The sequence below is a fragment of the Tauraco erythrolophus genome, chromosome 9 (genome assembly GCF_009769465.1).
Source record: "Tauraco erythrolophus isolate bTauEry1 chromosome 9, bTauEry1.pri, whole genome shotgun sequence".
In the NCBI taxonomy this organism is placed as follows: domain Eukaryota; kingdom Metazoa; phylum Chordata; class Aves; order Musophagiformes; family Musophagidae; genus Tauraco; species Tauraco erythrolophus.
In genome coordinates this window covers 12,749,687-12,766,070 of record NC_141473.1, presented here as the reverse complement: position 1 = coordinate 12,766,070, position 16,384 = coordinate 12,749,687, and the positions used below count along the sequence as shown (strand labels likewise).

The 16,384-nt window shown below is 41.0% G+C and overlaps 1 protein-coding gene across 1 annotated transcript in view; it reads right to left on the bottom strand.

Annotated features, from left to right (window-relative positions):
- SORCS1 (sortilin related VPS10 domain containing receptor 1) overlaps window positions 1-16,384 on the bottom strand; it is a 302,649-nt gene that overhangs the window by 19,481 nt on the left and 266,784 nt on the right. Inside the window, exons 19-22 of the mRNA XM_086616954.1 lie at window positions 10,273-10,459; window positions 5,468-5,601; window positions 3,434-3,557; window positions 2,368-2,480 (exon numbers count right to left, since the gene is read on the bottom strand). Coding sequence (XP_086473080.1) covers window positions 2,368-2,480; window positions 3,434-3,557; window positions 5,468-5,601; window positions 10,273-10,459 — 558 coding nt within the window. The remainder of the gene's footprint in view (window positions 1-2,367; window positions 2,481-3,433; window positions 3,558-5,467; window positions 5,602-10,272; window positions 10,460-16,384) is intronic.

Sequence of the window (16,384 nt, the reverse complement as noted above, 5' to 3'; positions counted from 1 at the left end):
CCGATTGCGGAGCTCTTCTCCAGAGAAGGAGCTAGTTTGGCCTTCAGGAAGTTTTGTGAGACAAAACAAGTAGAAAGATAGTTTGCTGAATTTTCCTCCATTGCCTCTTTGTGTCATGGATTATCCAGTTAATGCATTTAAATCTCAACGTTTTCATTTAAATCTTAAGGTTCCAAGTCCTGAATTTAATAGGTCACTTTTAAAGGAAAAAAAAAAAAAGTGCCCTCAGATATAAGGGCAGACTACAGCAGCTGCATGCAGCACAGGGATTCCCCTGCCTTCAGGACTTGCAAGCCTGTAAGACATTAATCAGACCTAAAATTCATGAATTCTTCTCCCTTGTAGTTCAGGACAAAAGGCTTGGAGCTCATTGAAGGACATGATGGATGGAGGACAAGGAGTCAGCAAAACTGATTAAAAATCTCCATAACCTGAGCTAATTCTGTGGCTATCTCATGCTTGTCTGCTGGCAGCCCAGAGGATATCCTGTGGAGCTATGAAAAGGGAACCCTTACCCTCCACTGCACGTCAAGGAAAAGCATGTAGTTTTGTTGCTGCTGATTTTTTATTAATGTGAATTTGGAAAAAACCAAACCTGTAACAATATAAGTCTTGTAGTGTTCCAAGTATTGTATGTTTCCAAGTATTCTGCGAAGCCAGGGCTTGAGTTATTTGTGCTTGCCTGACAGGTTCTAAGATGTTAAGAAAAAGACACAGTACTACCAGTTAATGGAAAGTCTTCATTTTCAGAGGTTGGGAATGATTTTTTTTTTTTTTTTGTCTGGAAGCTTTTGACTGATTTACTCAGTTCATTCTTGCCATCTTCATCAAAAGTGGGAGACAGCACTCAGAAAATCAATGTTGTGAGCAAGTAATTATGATCATAATACAAAATAAGATATTTTGTGATAATGTGAAATTATCTCTACTTAGAGAGAAGATCAGATTTAGTAGAGAACTATAATTTCTTATGCAGAATTTTTATCCAAGTCTATGGTACTCTGTAATAAGAATGTAATACTTTAATAAAAGTTCATAAAAATTCTATAGCACAGCTATAATTTCCTATTGAATTATTTAGTTATTCAACTCATTTTTATACAGTTTACTTAATTGCTGTAGAAATATATTGGTTTTATTTTTAATTTTTACAGGAACTTCCCACAAAGGCTTGTTTAAGGTGAATCATTTAGTTATATAAAGAGCGATAATTAGCTATCAATTTTTTTTTTTTCTTCAAACAACAAAAAGACTCTTTGTGTCTTTATGCTCTGCTTTTGAAACGTAGCCTTGATACTGTAGTTTTATAATCCTTTTTTATGGCTTGATTTTGTTTTATTGTGTTGTTTATATTCTGAAAATTCATCCTGAAGATAAATGGATCCTTGAATACTTGATAGAGACATAAATAAATCAGAAGAACAAGCCCGAGAAAAATATTCTTTTTTTCCCATGTCCTCCTCTCCTACTGTCTTTTGAGAAAATAGAAGAAAAAAATCTCAGAAATAATCCAGACAAGTTTGCGTGCACCTGATTAGTGCAGTCTTTCCAGTCTTTTTGCACAGATGATGCCACAAATGAACATATAAGCTTGCTAATAACACCTACAAGCCTTGTATCCTTTCGAAATCTGAGAATCTTTAAAAAAAAAATAAAAGCAGAAGCCCTGCTTCAAACAGTTCCTTTCACTATTTTTCTGCTGAGCTGAGAAACTCCAGCTTTCTCTTCTAACCCTTCTTAGCTTCTCAGTTTGAAATCAAAATCTTCAGCCATGCAAGAATATTTTTATGACATTCTGTTCCACAGTTAAAGAAGGAACTTCAGAGCTTCTCCATAGTGTTGACGGGAAAAATAGCATTCATTCCTGACCCATGAACCTTACGATATGTAAAAAACATAAAGCACTTACTGTGGTGCTCTTTTCTGTAGTAAAAATTGTTTTCTTTTTGGTCTCTTAAGTTTCCTGCAGCATATTTGTAATTCCATTAGAATAGCACTACTTTCCACTGCTGTATAAGAATAGCAGTAAAAGAAGTTAAGAATTGCTATTCAGTAGTAAAGGCATTTGTACAGCTATAGGCCGGTATAAGTAATTTATTTTCTATATGCCCTTTTCTCAGAAATACTCCATGTAATTCATGGTCATTAACAAAAATAAACTGAAGGCTGACTCTGAGCAGCAGACTGTCATCGGATGGGCTAATTTCACCTGTCTAATATTTAGGATTCTGGCCTCAAACACTAGTCTAGCCTCCTTTTATAGTTGGTAGATACAGAGACACCTTGCAAGAATAGCTGATCCAGTCCTAATGCAGGCACAAAGTAGAAATTAGAACCATTGTAACGCAGGTTATGCACATTGCTTACCTCCACCAGAGCTCGCTTGACTACTCTACTGATGTCCCTTCTCCACTCTGGGATATCTGGGTTGTAGTCATCCAGGTTCGGAGAGAATGATAACCGCAGGGACTGAAATTGCTCTGCAGATACAATAACATTGTGGTGAGGAAAGACTCTGAAATGCCTTAATGCTGAAGGAGTGGGCAGAACCCAGTGAAACATGCTGTAGCTCATGTTTTGCTTAATCGATCTGCAGGTGATGCGCAGACTGTCAGAGAATCCAGCAGTGTGTCTGAGAGATTCACTGAGAGATTCAGAGAATCTGAGAGATTCACTGCTCAAGTGTCAGGGAACCGAAAAGGGTGATCAGTCCTTACTTCAATGGATGAATAGCACTGGAAAGAGTGCTGGGTTGGGAGTGTAATTGAAATGCTACCTTCATCTTGACTTCTGAAGCAGGCAAGCCCTGTGAAAGAAGCTGTGATTGCATCTCATAGACACGCTGCAGACACTTGAAATCTTAACTTGAAGGGGACAGGGATAAAGGTGGGGAAAGGAGTTCCACAGATGCCCACATGGATCACTACAACAGTGTGCTTAGTATAAACAGCTAAAACTGGGATTCCCAGTGGTTCCGACACTACATCTACACTATATGATAGTTGTGTGTCATAACTGCTTCTGAGGTCTGAGTACAACATCAAATCAGTAAAGATTTCTGTGCAGAACTGCAGCACGCAGCACTGACTTTCAAGCTAAGCATTTTTTGCATGAGTTAGGAGGCCTCTGCTGGCCAAAAAGGGGGAAAACCAGCTCTCAAAACAACCTAACATTTTGACAATCATGTAGGATGGCCAAATAGTGACAGAGTAGATACAGAGGGCTCTGGGAAGGAGATCAATGGTCTGCAATCACCTCAGTCTGGACTAATGTCCGTCAACAGCCTTCAGAGATGTTACACAGAACTGATAACACTAGAACCGATCTTAAAATCTCACTCAGAGCATCCTGGAATAAAGAGCTCATGTTGCTGCCAGGTCTGCAGCTCTTGACTATGAAGAATCTTATGTGAAACAAAAGGGGAAGGGCTCACCATACACAGCAATTGTCTTTGTGTCCTGAAGAATGGTGCTCCCTGCTGAGACCTGAACGGTGATGGTGTTCATCCCTTCCACAGAAAATGTGAATGTGATGCTCCCTTCCAATGTGATCAGTGGCTGCAAATATATTAGAAAAGGAGAAATTAGGTTAATTTGGCTGAAAAGGAAAAGCTAAAATAAGTTTGGCTCTCTAGCCTATTGGGATGATTTGAGGAGTCAGTTCCAGCTTGGAAACTTAAGATACAGAAGAGGTCCTGTGACATGGAAGCCTGTTTTCTGGAGAGGGGCCAGGGATCCAGACAGGGATGTCTTCTGGAAGCTCGAAGTAAGGTACTATAATTTTCAAAGGAGATAAGTTTTAAGATCCCAGTATTTCCTTCCCACTTAGCATGCAAGCTATTCTGGATCCCATGTTACAGTGTCCCTCTTTGTTGCACTCCCCAGAGAGGCCCAGATCCTAATACAAGAGCTTGCAAGATTCACTGCTCAGGTGTCCCGCTTCTTTCCTGGATCTAGCTGTCAGTGATTTAAGGCCACTCAAGGAGGTTGTGAAAAAAACAGGAGGAAAATTAACATTTCTCAGTTGTTCTCCCATGTTGTCCTTAGACATGGAGACATCAGTTTTGGAAAATGATGGTGTTTAGAGAGGACACAGATCCCCTTAGCTTGCTTTGCTGTGCAAACTAGTTTATCAATGAGTTGTGTCCCCTTTCAACAGTCTCTGCCCTAACTTCTGGTTTCACTTATTAATGAACTCTGAGAGAGATCTTCAAAGCACCCAGTATTAAGTCAAACTGTTCCCATTGTAGTCTGTAGTAAAACTCTCACTTCAATGAGAACAGAGTTAGACCAACTCTGATCACTTATGAGCTTAGCAGATCAGAGGGAAGGTTAAAAGGTGACGATCACAGTCTGTAAGTACCTCTGGGGGAAAATGATTTCTGATAGTATGGAGAGTGCTTTAATCTACACACAAACGCGTAACAAGATCCAACAGCTTGAAACCGGAGCTAGATAAATTCAGACTACAAACACAGTGCATGCATTTAACGCTCAGGATAACTAGCTAGGGGGAAACAGTTGGGGGAGTGGGTAAGAAAGGGAAGCAGTGAATTCTTCATCAGAGGGAAATTATTAATGCAAAACTACAAAAAGTCATTTTTTTCCTTAATTGTAAAGAGTTAAATAAAGCAGAAAGTACTGATGAAACTCTCTGACATGCATTATATAGAAGATAAAGTGTGGTTGAAGGTCCCTCTTGGCTCTCTAAAATCCATGGGAATCTCTCCCCTCAGAAACTAATTAGGATCTCTAGGTACTTCAGCTTCAAAAATACATAAAATAACAGTTATAATGCCTGTGCAGATTTACCAACACTGCAAGCATAGAGGCAGCGAAATGTGGTACATGCTGTTTTCATATCTAAGCAGAGCCCAGAAGCAGGAAGGTGTGTCGGGAACCATTTTATCCAACAGTAGCACACGATAATAAGGTCTTCTTGCACATGCGGTTTAGCATAGAGTGTAGGGGCTCAAGATTGGACTCAGCATATTTAAAGGGAGGCACTGAACTAATGACAGTCTCTTCCCTTGTTAGTCATCAGAGAAACGAGGTTTAAACTCTGAAGTCTGAAAGGTAAGTTTTCTAAAACAAAACAAAAAACCCAAGCCTTATCTTTAGTTGTTGTTGAAGAAGAGGAGTGGGAGAAAGTGTTGAAGAGTGGGGAAAAACACACTCGAAACTCTTCCAGATTTTGCTTCACTATGTCTCTATAAATTTAGGGAAAGTTACTGGCAATTTGCATGAAAGGGCACAAACTCTACAGCTAAGTCACAGCAACAATCACAAAGCAGTCCTTACATTTCAGTGTTGGAACATCAAAGGATCATTAGTCTCTTGGTCTCTGGTTTATAATTTTCTTGCGTGTGTGACTGTTTAGAAGTATTCCCAGATCTCTTTCCCCCTCCCTCCTCGGTCAGAGAACTCCTCTGGGATTATTTTGATCTCAGTCCATAGGGAATACAAACCTCTGTGTTGTTCCCAAACCACCAGACGTAAGTAAGTGTTCCCACTTGGCTTGGCCACAGTACTGCCGTGGCGTTGACCTCCTTGTTCTTCGTGGTGACGAATGGGAGAGATAAGTGAACATGTTCCAAGGGGCCTGCAGAGACAGAAGTAAAAGGTGAGTCTTCCCTCCCTCAGAAATGTCAACCTGAGGAAGAAGGGAACTAAAGGGATATCCATTGGTTTAGGGGAGGGAAGTCCTCCAAATCACTGTGGGGCATGACAGCTCACGTTAAGCTTAAATCTACACCTCAGAGAACAGGAGCTACCCCTCTGCTTGGTGCTGAAGAACTTGGAATCTTTACCAAGTGAATGCCATATACTCAGGGACATTATATATATACTCAGGGACTTAAACAATAGGGGTAGAGCCCTCTTATATGAATACGGCCTTCACCGGGAAGACATAAGAACGTGCAGAACAAATGGCTTCAGTGGACATGAAGCATCTCTGCTGATGCAAACTGCTACAATTTGGTGAACTTCAGCAGTGCTGCGTCTATTTATATCAGCTGAAACTCTGTCTGAAGGCAGCTATTCACTGAGTGCCTTCATTTTAATGTTACCTTATACTCCCTTCTTTTCCTCCATAAACTCTCTTATTTCTTTAGTATAAACAGAACATAATTCATTCGACAAGTGACATTAAGCCCAGGGTTACACATTTTTCATCTTCTGGAGACAGATGGGCCTTTGTTGTTACATCTTGTCCTATAGATTATTTTTTAAAATGTGTTCTGACTGTTTACTCAGAAAGCAAAGCAATTGTCCTGAGAGTAACAGAGAAAGAAAAAGAAAGAAACCCCAGGTGACATGGGGACGACGATTTCTTAAACAAATTAAGGCCACATCTTCATGTCCTACATCTGCAAGCTCCCCAGTCATGAGAAGCAGACATCACAGCCTGAGAGAATTGATTGCATTGTCCATATGGAGGTGAGATACATTGCTAGAAGATCTTATATTTTTCACAGAGAATTTTTCAGGATACATCCCATGCACATATCATCACTTAGACCTTGCTTTTCCATCTAAAGGAACACCGCACATTTTGGAGCAAGCACTCTGTACTCCTATACAGCACACACAGGCAGAGACAGATATATGAAAAAAATTCTACCAAATCAGACTGTATAAATGACGCCAGAATAAACAAGGACCAGTGTTCCTGACTTATTACTGAAATGCAGCTTTCTCTGGGCTGTAGACACAGCTGCTGCTTAACCTGACGCAGCCCGATCAAGAGTTATCCAGGATCAGACTATGGCTCATTTTCTCTTTTATAATCAGCAGTCAACACTCGTCTTGAAAGTTCGTGAAAAGCCAGAACTTCACCTTTATGATTTTAATGGCATTCCCCAGCTCAGACACATTTCAGTGATCGGGCTGTGACTGCTCTCAGCAAGACCTTGAGACTTGAAAAACAGCAGCTTCCCAGGCTAATTGTTTTGAGCTCTGGTGTCCTTTGGGATGTTTGCTAAATGCCCAATGTCAGCACAGCTCTCTAAAGCAATACATTTCCTAACACCGGATGTGGCAACAGCAGTGACAATGGAGCTCATGCAAAGTCTAAAACACTCCAACATAGCTGCTCAGAATATGTCTCAAGTGATCCTGCACTGCAGAAAGGGCCTAGCACCTCCTCGGACCTCCACAATACGCTGGGTAGGAAAGAACATGAAAGAATGGCTCAAGCAAGCCAATTCTGCCTTAGTATTTCTGTGCAAATAGCTGACAGGTCCAAGTGGCTGAAATGCTGAACTATTATCTGGCCAGCAGATGGGGATAGCTCACTCTGGATAGGCCCTTAGCTTGGTAGGAGACTGTTTTCTCCAAGGTAAGTTTGAAGAGAATTCAAGAGAATTCATTTCTCAGCTTCATGCAGGGCCACGAACACTATAGACCTTCACCTGTACCAGACAAAAACTGTGTACAAATTCCAGACAACAGAAAGAGAGAAGCTTCTTAAAAAGTTCATTTGGGCAGGTGATATTATTCTGAAGCATTCAGGAAAATGCATAACTACCTTTCCAGGGGAAAATTTTGACCTGTCAGACCAGTTCAGAGATGGCTTGTTGGCTGAAGAAGCAGTTTATACACAATTTACTGTCCACCCATCCCAAAACGCTCCTGCCTCACAATAACCTGCATTTCTGGATCCATGAACCAACCGCAGCAAAGGCACTCTTACTGTGCACCAGCCCCACTGCTGGAGCAGGACGAGGAGGGCATGGGATGGAGACTTTACTCTGATCTTTGAGATCACAAACACTGCAGTTCAGTGCCTGCAGTTTTGCCCTCACAAGGCACACACTCATGTATTAACCCTCTAACAAGGGGTCACCCAGTTAGTAGCCCTCTCGAAAACCCTGGATGTTTGGGCTGGACACTGCTTTTCTGTGGATCTCAGCAATACAGTGTGCGTGTCTATTGTAAGGACGGATATTTTTACAAAACCCCCCGAAGGCCAAGCTCATACACCCCGAGCAGAATACTCAGCAGAGAGCTGAGTGGCGATGCAAGCATTTAAATAGGATTTAGAAGCTTTAGTGAATCTGGGTGTCAGGCTCTGCAGGGGACTGGATTTACCATACGTGTCTGTCCTCAACAAATCTATTGCTAGTCTGAGTGGCACCATGCTCGGTCTGCAACCTGTTCTGAAGTCTCTAATTCTTGTCGTGTAAAGAAAGGTGAGACATATCCCTTAGTGCTGTCACTTCTCCAGGGGGTCAGGCACATCAAATCTGGGCCTGGCTGCAATGGCCACACAGTACTGAAGTCTTATGCTGGCATTACCTATGCACAACACAGAAACAAACACTATCAGTTGCTAAGTCACATGAACACATCTGAATATTGTTTTTTCTTGCACTGCTTAAACAATCAAAATGGTTCTTAGGCCTCCAATGTCTCAAGAAAATGGATTAAAAGAGCTATAATCCAGAAAGCCACTATGAGTGAGCGTGAAGGCTGAACACCTGCCTTCTCCTTCCATTTTGTGGCTGTTGCACGAGAAAACAGTTGTTGCTTCACATGGCCTCATTACTTCGCACGTAGGCTGAGGGTGTGCAATGGTCCTCATAGTATCATCTCTTGTCAAACAGTAAATGATTACAAACCCTGCTTGCACGAGGCTGTCAGAACCTCCTGTGAAATATCAACCACCAAAACACTTCTCCATTTGTTTCCAACGACCTTTACAAAGAGTGAAAAAAAAAAGAAAAAAGACCACAACTCCTGTTGAGCTGACTTTCATAACCAGAAGCAGTAGGAGGGGGATTTCTGCATTCAGAGCCCACAGCAGCTCCCATGATAATTATGCAAGCACACACAGCGAGACAAACTAGAATATGATTCCAGAACTGAAGAAATTACACAAAAGTGTCTAAATGTCTATTCTGATCAGAGGTTCTTTTCTCTACCCTACTTAGGACGATACTTCAATAACGAAAAAATAAAAATAAAAATCAGTAGCTGCCTAGAAGCTCAGAACTTGATTCACTAGTGCCTCAGAATAGGTAATATAGGCTAAGCCTCCAAATCGAAATCCCAAGCTTAACAATAAGCTAATTTATGAATACAGTTATTTTTGCAAGGTATTACGAGTTTTTCAAACATGTGGTACACTGAAGGTTTATGTGACATAAATGTTTGCCATAGACCGGGATCTATGAGGTTAGGGAATCATAAAAGGTACACTATGATTGTGAACTTAAGGTCTTTTTGAAGAGAGGCATTCAGGGAGATATTCGCTCCTGCTTCTCTAGTACTCCCCTCATAGACCTCCTATCTCCCACAGCTATACCTCCCACTGCTCCCATCTGTTGATATGACAGTGCACCATTAAAGAGCTGCCCTCTTCCCCTGAAGAGGCAGCTGTTCTCATGCTGTATGAAGTAACTCCAAAACTGGAGTTAAAGTTTATGGAATGTGCTAAATTACTTAGACAATATATGGAGTTAATTTGGTAGAGGGTGAGAGGTATTTCTGTAAGCGTAACTTTAAGTTTTGGAATTTCCTTTTTTTTCAGTAAATCTAGCACACAGGTACAAAGCTGAAAACATAAATAACAAAAAAACACTACTGTATAAAAAAAACCAAAACTATGGCCTCAAACAAATTAGGGATGTTAAATTTCAATAATATGTTGACTCTTTAGATTCATAACCATGCGCTAGAATAAATATGAAAGAACACATTGCTGGTTTTATGCAAGGACTTGAGAAACATTTCAGCTGTAAATCAGAGACAGCTGAAGTATAAAAAGGTTAAAAAGAACAGCAGAAGAGCAATGTGAAGATAATATTTTTTCTTGTAATACTCTTTAACACCAAGATTTTGGTTCCTATGACAACAGAAACACTGAAATGCACTGGTTTCCATCCCAGATGCGGTTGTATTTCATTAGAGGGCAAAACACATATACAAAGTACAAGTCAAGGCTTTTAAAAGGGATTAAAGGTCCTGATGTCTTTGTTTTTCTGGAAGTATAATCATGTTAATGAAGGTGCATTTCAGAAAGGGCTGGACACTCCTTTGAGGTGTCCCAAATTAGACTACTCAAAATTAGAGGTTGAACATGGTTTAAAAAGCAAATGTCACTATTGCCTGTGTCTCTTCCTAGTCTGGAGTCCTCTGCTGGAGGACAGACAGATACTTATAGTATCCCATCACTCTGCTCTCAGCTGCAAAGCCCCATATGAGCTTTCTAAGGACACATAATAATTTTTTAAAGACAGAAGCTAACAATGAGTATGAACATACATACATGTTACATGCAGGTAGAGAACAGCGTTGTCAGATCCCAGGCTGTTTTCCACCAGCACAGTCACTCGGAATATGCCCACATTCTGGTAGATGTGCTTGATCCCATCTTCTGTTGAGCTGAGATTGGCATATGACACAGCGATGCCGTCTCCAAAATCCACCTGAATGAGGGATCTCTGGAGGTCTCCCTGTGGCAGTAGAAAAGAAAATGGGTCAAAATAGATTCTGCTTTTTTGAGAAAGACTGGATCAGTGGGGTGACCTAGACCACAACTAGAGGATAATCATGAGGTCTGATGTTACCAGAGGAAAAGTGGTACTTCTTCAACTTGCTGAGTAGTCAGCAGAAAGTGACACCCCTCTTGAGGTTGACTCAGCTGCACTGTGAAGGAGGTGTCCTCCAAGGTGTGTGCTGTAGCCCTGCCTTCCTAATCACCAGGGGACTAGGGGATCTTCTGAAAAATATACTGGCTCCTTCCCCTGGGTTTCCTTATAGCGAAGAACAGGGCTGTAGAGCATGGAACAGTGCTCATCTCAGCAAGCGCTCAGGACATAGGTAGCTGTTGAGATTGCCTCAGGAGTCTTTGGAACAAGCCACGTTGTGAGCTTCTGCATTTAAAGACGTACAAGTAGAAAGATAAAACTGAGAGGTCCTATGGGAAGGGTCAACTGTATCAAAGTGGTGGGGGTGTCAAAAGCACTGCTTCAGCTTCACATGGTAACGACAGCTTACAGCAGCTTATGACTTGCTCAGTGGCCTGATTTAAAATGAGCTGGATTTGTACTTATTTCCAAACAGCTACCAGCACTACTGACACTAAGTGGGACCCTTTGTGCCTGCCTCAGAAGGGAAGGGCTAATGAATTGACAGAGCTGATTAAACTGTTCTCCTCCTGCCTAGAGATAATCCTAGCAAAGTGGGTTTGTGGTATGACTCAGACTGCCACTTATTAGTCTCCTGGTCTGCTAATCTAGCATGTTTCAGAATTGTTACAATAAATTACAATAAATAAATAAAAATCATAGTTGGGAAACAAAGAACCAAACAGAAAAAAACCAAACACCACAAACCCAAAGATACGAGGGATCTGTATTCTCCATACCAGAACAGGGATCTGCTAATGTGAAACAATGTTAAGACAGGTTTTAATCTTCTACTCCTGAAACTGAACTCCAGCCTGGTGCATGTAGCTTCGTCAAACTCAATGTCAGAGTCAACCAGACCTAAAAGGCTTTTAAAACCCAAAAGAGGGGAGTGGTGTCATTTCCTTATTCTGCTTTACAGATGAAAAATAGTTTTTTGATTTTTTTGGTTGCAAGCCTGTTTAAAAGACAGAGAAGTAAGTCACACTTGTTTACAAAAAAAGTCACTATAACCTATGTCTCACACATTAGAAACACCTGTAAGATCTTCTCGTATCATGAGGCAGCCTATGGTAAGGGCAATTTCTGTAAGCTAAATAGTTATACAGCCTATACTGACCTATATAAAACCCACAGCTGCTATAGATCCTCTCCCTTGCAGGTAAGATGCAGTACCTTGTCTTAACTTTAAGCATCCTTGGTCCTTTTGAAAGACCGCCTTAGTGGCTCTGGATGATGTTCATGCTGGCTATGTGCACACTTGCTGGCTGTTGCCATGGAGCAGCTCACTCCACAGCCTGGCGCACTGAAGCAGCTGCCACTGTCTGTAAGAATGCCAGTAAATTAATAGCTGAGGGCAGTTCATAAAATGGGCTGAAAGGACATTTAATTTACTTTTGTTTGGTTTCCTTTTCCTTTTTTTTCTTCTTTTTCCTTTCCTTTTCTTTTCCCTTGAGAGAGAAACAGTCCTCTGGATGTCCAACTGGAATGAATGAAAGGTACTCAGGTAGATGGTTGGCATCAGGCAGGTTTCCACATCAGAAAGGGAAATGCGTGTATGTGTGAGTATGGGAGGGAATTGTAACATAAGCTTTATATTCCTTATGTTCTCTCAGTCTTTTTATGACTTGTTGTGAAGGCAGAAATAGCTGAGGCTTGCCTGAATGGAAAGCAGGAGGAGAAGAGCTATACCTGGGGATGGCAAGAGAGAGAAATTTTCCCAGATGCTCTCTTTTTATAGGCTGAAGTTGTAATCATTACACTGCCCTGGTACCCTGATGGAAGCTCAGTTGCTTCCAAATGGATGAGACAAAAATAAGTGTGTTGCTCCGTTCTGGAGGATCCAAGACTGAAGGCATGGAGGGGAAAGAGATTCCCAGAGAGAGGCACATGCCTGGGGATTCCTACAGATATCTCGTGCCATTTCCCCCCTGGTGTCTTGGAGGGAAAGACAGCAACTCCCTGTTCTCCTCCTGAGAGCACCAGCGAGAGCAAAGGAACTCTGAGGTGCTGAGACAGCCAACCTGAATATCCTTTAAGAAACATGGGGATCTTCCACGTTAATTCAGCTCCAGGCTGCTCTTGGCTAGTTCTTAACTAAGTTTCTCTTAGTAATTAACTTAGTAACATCCGGAGTTTTCTATGACATATTGTCAAACCTAAGAAAGGTGCTTGAGCAATGCAAATTACTAAGGTCTTCATTCAGCAAAGCTCTTAGGAAATTCTCCATTGGATGCTTTACCAGGAGTTCAAGCACCTGCTTACCTTCTTCTTTGAGACACAAATCACTGAGACAAGGGCTCCTACCTGCGTTGCACCGAAGATCAAACTAAGGAGATAATGCCAGTCTTCACGAAGAGCCATTAGGAACACATGAGACAGTCTTAAGTATGGCGTTATGTCCTTCATTGAGCTGAGTTATCTGAACAAAGATGTACAGTTTCAAACATAATGTAGTGGTTTGGGCACTCCTGACTGTTTGACTGAGCCAACAGAAGGCATCAAATGGGATATGCCTCCACAGACAGAAGTGAGCATACATGAGCTCCTCAGCTCTGAACCCCTTTCTGAGGTGGAATATATTCTCTCAAGCATGGTGCTTGGACTTGGACCAAAGACAGGGATCTCTGAAGTACCCCTAGATGCTCTCCCAGTTCCTCTAAGTCCATCATCACCAGGGTTTCAGTCATCTTTTGTTACTGAAAAAGAGATGATGTCTTTGAATAGCAAAGCTGTACTACTGGGACAAAAACTGTTCATATGGTTAAAACTCCACCATCACGGTAACCCTGCTGGCTTTATCATCTCTGAGTATATTTGAAATCATGCAGTTGAAGTCTTTTTCAGGTTGAGGTATATTCCTCTGCATATTTGAGGTAGCAGAGGAAGATGAAAAAGGTGACAGCATTGTAGAACAGCTCTGGTTTTAAAAGTGTCAACATTTGTGCTCCAATGAGTGTTTTTTCTCGTCTTCATTTTGCCCGTAGCCATGAAACTCATGTCTACAGGTGCTGCCAGGGAAGGGAGCCATTTCTAAGGCATGCAAGATTTAGATTTCAATTTTTCTTCCACATTCCCTAGGGAGAAAAGATGCTGACAGAGACATCTGAAAATCTAGTTAGAGAGAGCTTCAGCTGCTGTTCCCCCAGTCTTTTTCATTTGTCTTGGCCTTTCCTGTTTTCTTTTAAAAATCCTTGAACTGGAAATATATTTTCCATTCAGTAAGACCCAGGCTATAACACTTCTCCGAAAATGCCACATTTTGAAAAGCTGACATTTAAAATTCTAGTTTAGGCAGTGGGAGAAAAAAGTCAGGAAAACAAAGAGACTGTGGTTTGACTTGTTCTAATGTTTTATCTGTGCCAGGTGAGAGCATGGGCAGAGTAAGATGGCAGGGGCAGGAAGAGGAATAGGTGAGCCAAAATCAAAACATTTCCCATACAGCCCACACCTGATGCACACCAACCCCAGCTGTCTCTGTCTCAGGCAGCTCTCCAGTCATTTGCAAGTGGCTGTTTTACCACAAGAAGTTTTATTTTGCAACAATTTGATGCCTATACATATGTCTTGCAAAAACCTCTCCTGTTGCTTTTCCCAGCTTCTCCTTGTCATTTTGATGAGCCCAATACTACATGATAGGGTTGTTTTTCTGAAGCTTTTAGGTCCGTCAAGGCAGACACAAAACTCCCTGTGTTACTTCTGCAGCCACAGTGAAGAATTTGTATGCAACCAGCACTGAGCTATCTCTGGGCAGCCTCTCTGGCCTTCATTGTAAGAGGTCTTTAATGCCAGGCTCTTAGGCATCAAGGGACAACTTTGCCAAGTTAGCTGCTTGTGATGATACCTCTTCATTCAGCTTTTTAATCACACATTTTAATCACACTAAGCAAGTCAGCAACTAATTACAATAACTGAAAAAATGAAAGTACTTTTGATGGATGTTTTTTATCTTGTACTAGGTATATGCAATATGCACAAGCTTGGATACAACCTGAAGTATGCTGCAATTTTGACATAGGCTTTAGTCCAGCCAAAGACTTAAGCATATGCTCAGCTTTAATCACACGAGTGCTCCTTTTAGCCTGAAAAGAAGCCTTGCAAATTAAAAACAAGTTTCCCAAGGCCCCATATTATGCCCTTTACCTATACAACATTTGTTACTAAAATGTACATCAGAAATTTACAGTTTTCTAAGGGATTTTTCTCATTAAATGCCCAGGGGGTTTCCAAGCATACACAAAGGACTCCCCTCCTTCCTTCCCCTCCCTATCCTTCTAAATCAAACGCACGTTTTTCCTGTATCTTACCAAAAGAACAGAAGTCTACAGCGTACATAAGACCTGGATGCTTCCAAAAAACTCTGTGAAACTTCCTGCCTCTGGGTTTATCAAGAAACAGCCCATACAATTTGCAACAATATTTTTACATTTTGATTACTTTTATGCAGCTCTCACTGTTTTGGTGTATGTGAGATGTGAGACCTACCTGGCAGGATTCTCTCTCAAACACTCCATCTGAATATATCCCAGAAGGTTGTAATAATGAATTTTCCTTCTTGACTTCCAGTATTTGTAGCTAAACCGAAGTATTAAAGAAATGAAGCACAGTTCAAGGTTTTTAATTTTGGTTCCTGTGTTTCAGATTTAATTTTTAAGTCTTCAATTATGCACTGACTTGTGTGTCTTCCTTACAGATGTTGATAACGGATTTAATTATCCTTCACAAGAGACAGGCACTGCTGCAGTGGATTGTCTTCATAGATTCATGTTTTGTGCTTTCTTTAGATTAACCCTTTTCCCTCTTTGGCATTTTCCTGTCACCATCAGAAAAGAACCATCAAAGATATTCCACTGCAACTGGATATCTATGCATGGGATACCTTTAGTCTAGGTCTGTTTAAAGCATATGCTTAATTTTAAACAGATATTCAAGTCCAACATGATCAAATAAAGGAAAACATGCTTTCCTGTGCAAATTCCTGCTTTCAGAGAGATGATCTTAATTTTTTAAAATCAGAAACTGAATAGAAATGTGTCTTTTATCAGGGCAAATAGCTTGATACTTTTCACCTGTGGTTCTTTCTCTAGACCAAAGCCAGTTAATTGTACTATTCAAATCATTCATTCTGACTGCCAATTGTGCCAGCTTAACTCAGCAATGAGCTTTTTCTACAGGAGCAGATCTTCTGTGCTCCGCAGGAATCAATAAGTACAGCCTCTCAGGATTATGCAGAATAATTCAACTTGTGTGATTGGAGGTGCATTAGAAGACTGTAGTGCTGTGTGACATCAGGAAGGAGAGGTCAAGTTTCATACATTTTCATGGAATTTCAGCAGAGAATTTAAAAATGCATGAAAGGCTCTGATTTCTCCCAACCAGCTTGTCATCATCAGTAACACACAAAATGCAATTATAATTCAGATGACAGTGATACGAGGGAGGGGATGTACTGATCTTTCATCTGTGTTAACAGGAATGTGGTGGTGTTAGTAAGAAAAACATGGCATGATTCATCATGTGTGTTGAAAGTTAGGATGAAGCTTTCATATTTCTGTAATCATTACTAACTAACTTGTGATATCAAAAGAGGGAACGCTGTAGGATACCACGAGAAAGTACAGACTATGATTTTAAGTACTTCTAGCTTTGCATCTTTAATTTGGGTACATCAACAATCAAAACAATCGTAACGCTAAGGATTGGCAGAGATCATCTCCAGAGACTTCAGCTGATTTGAATTCTGAATTGCAG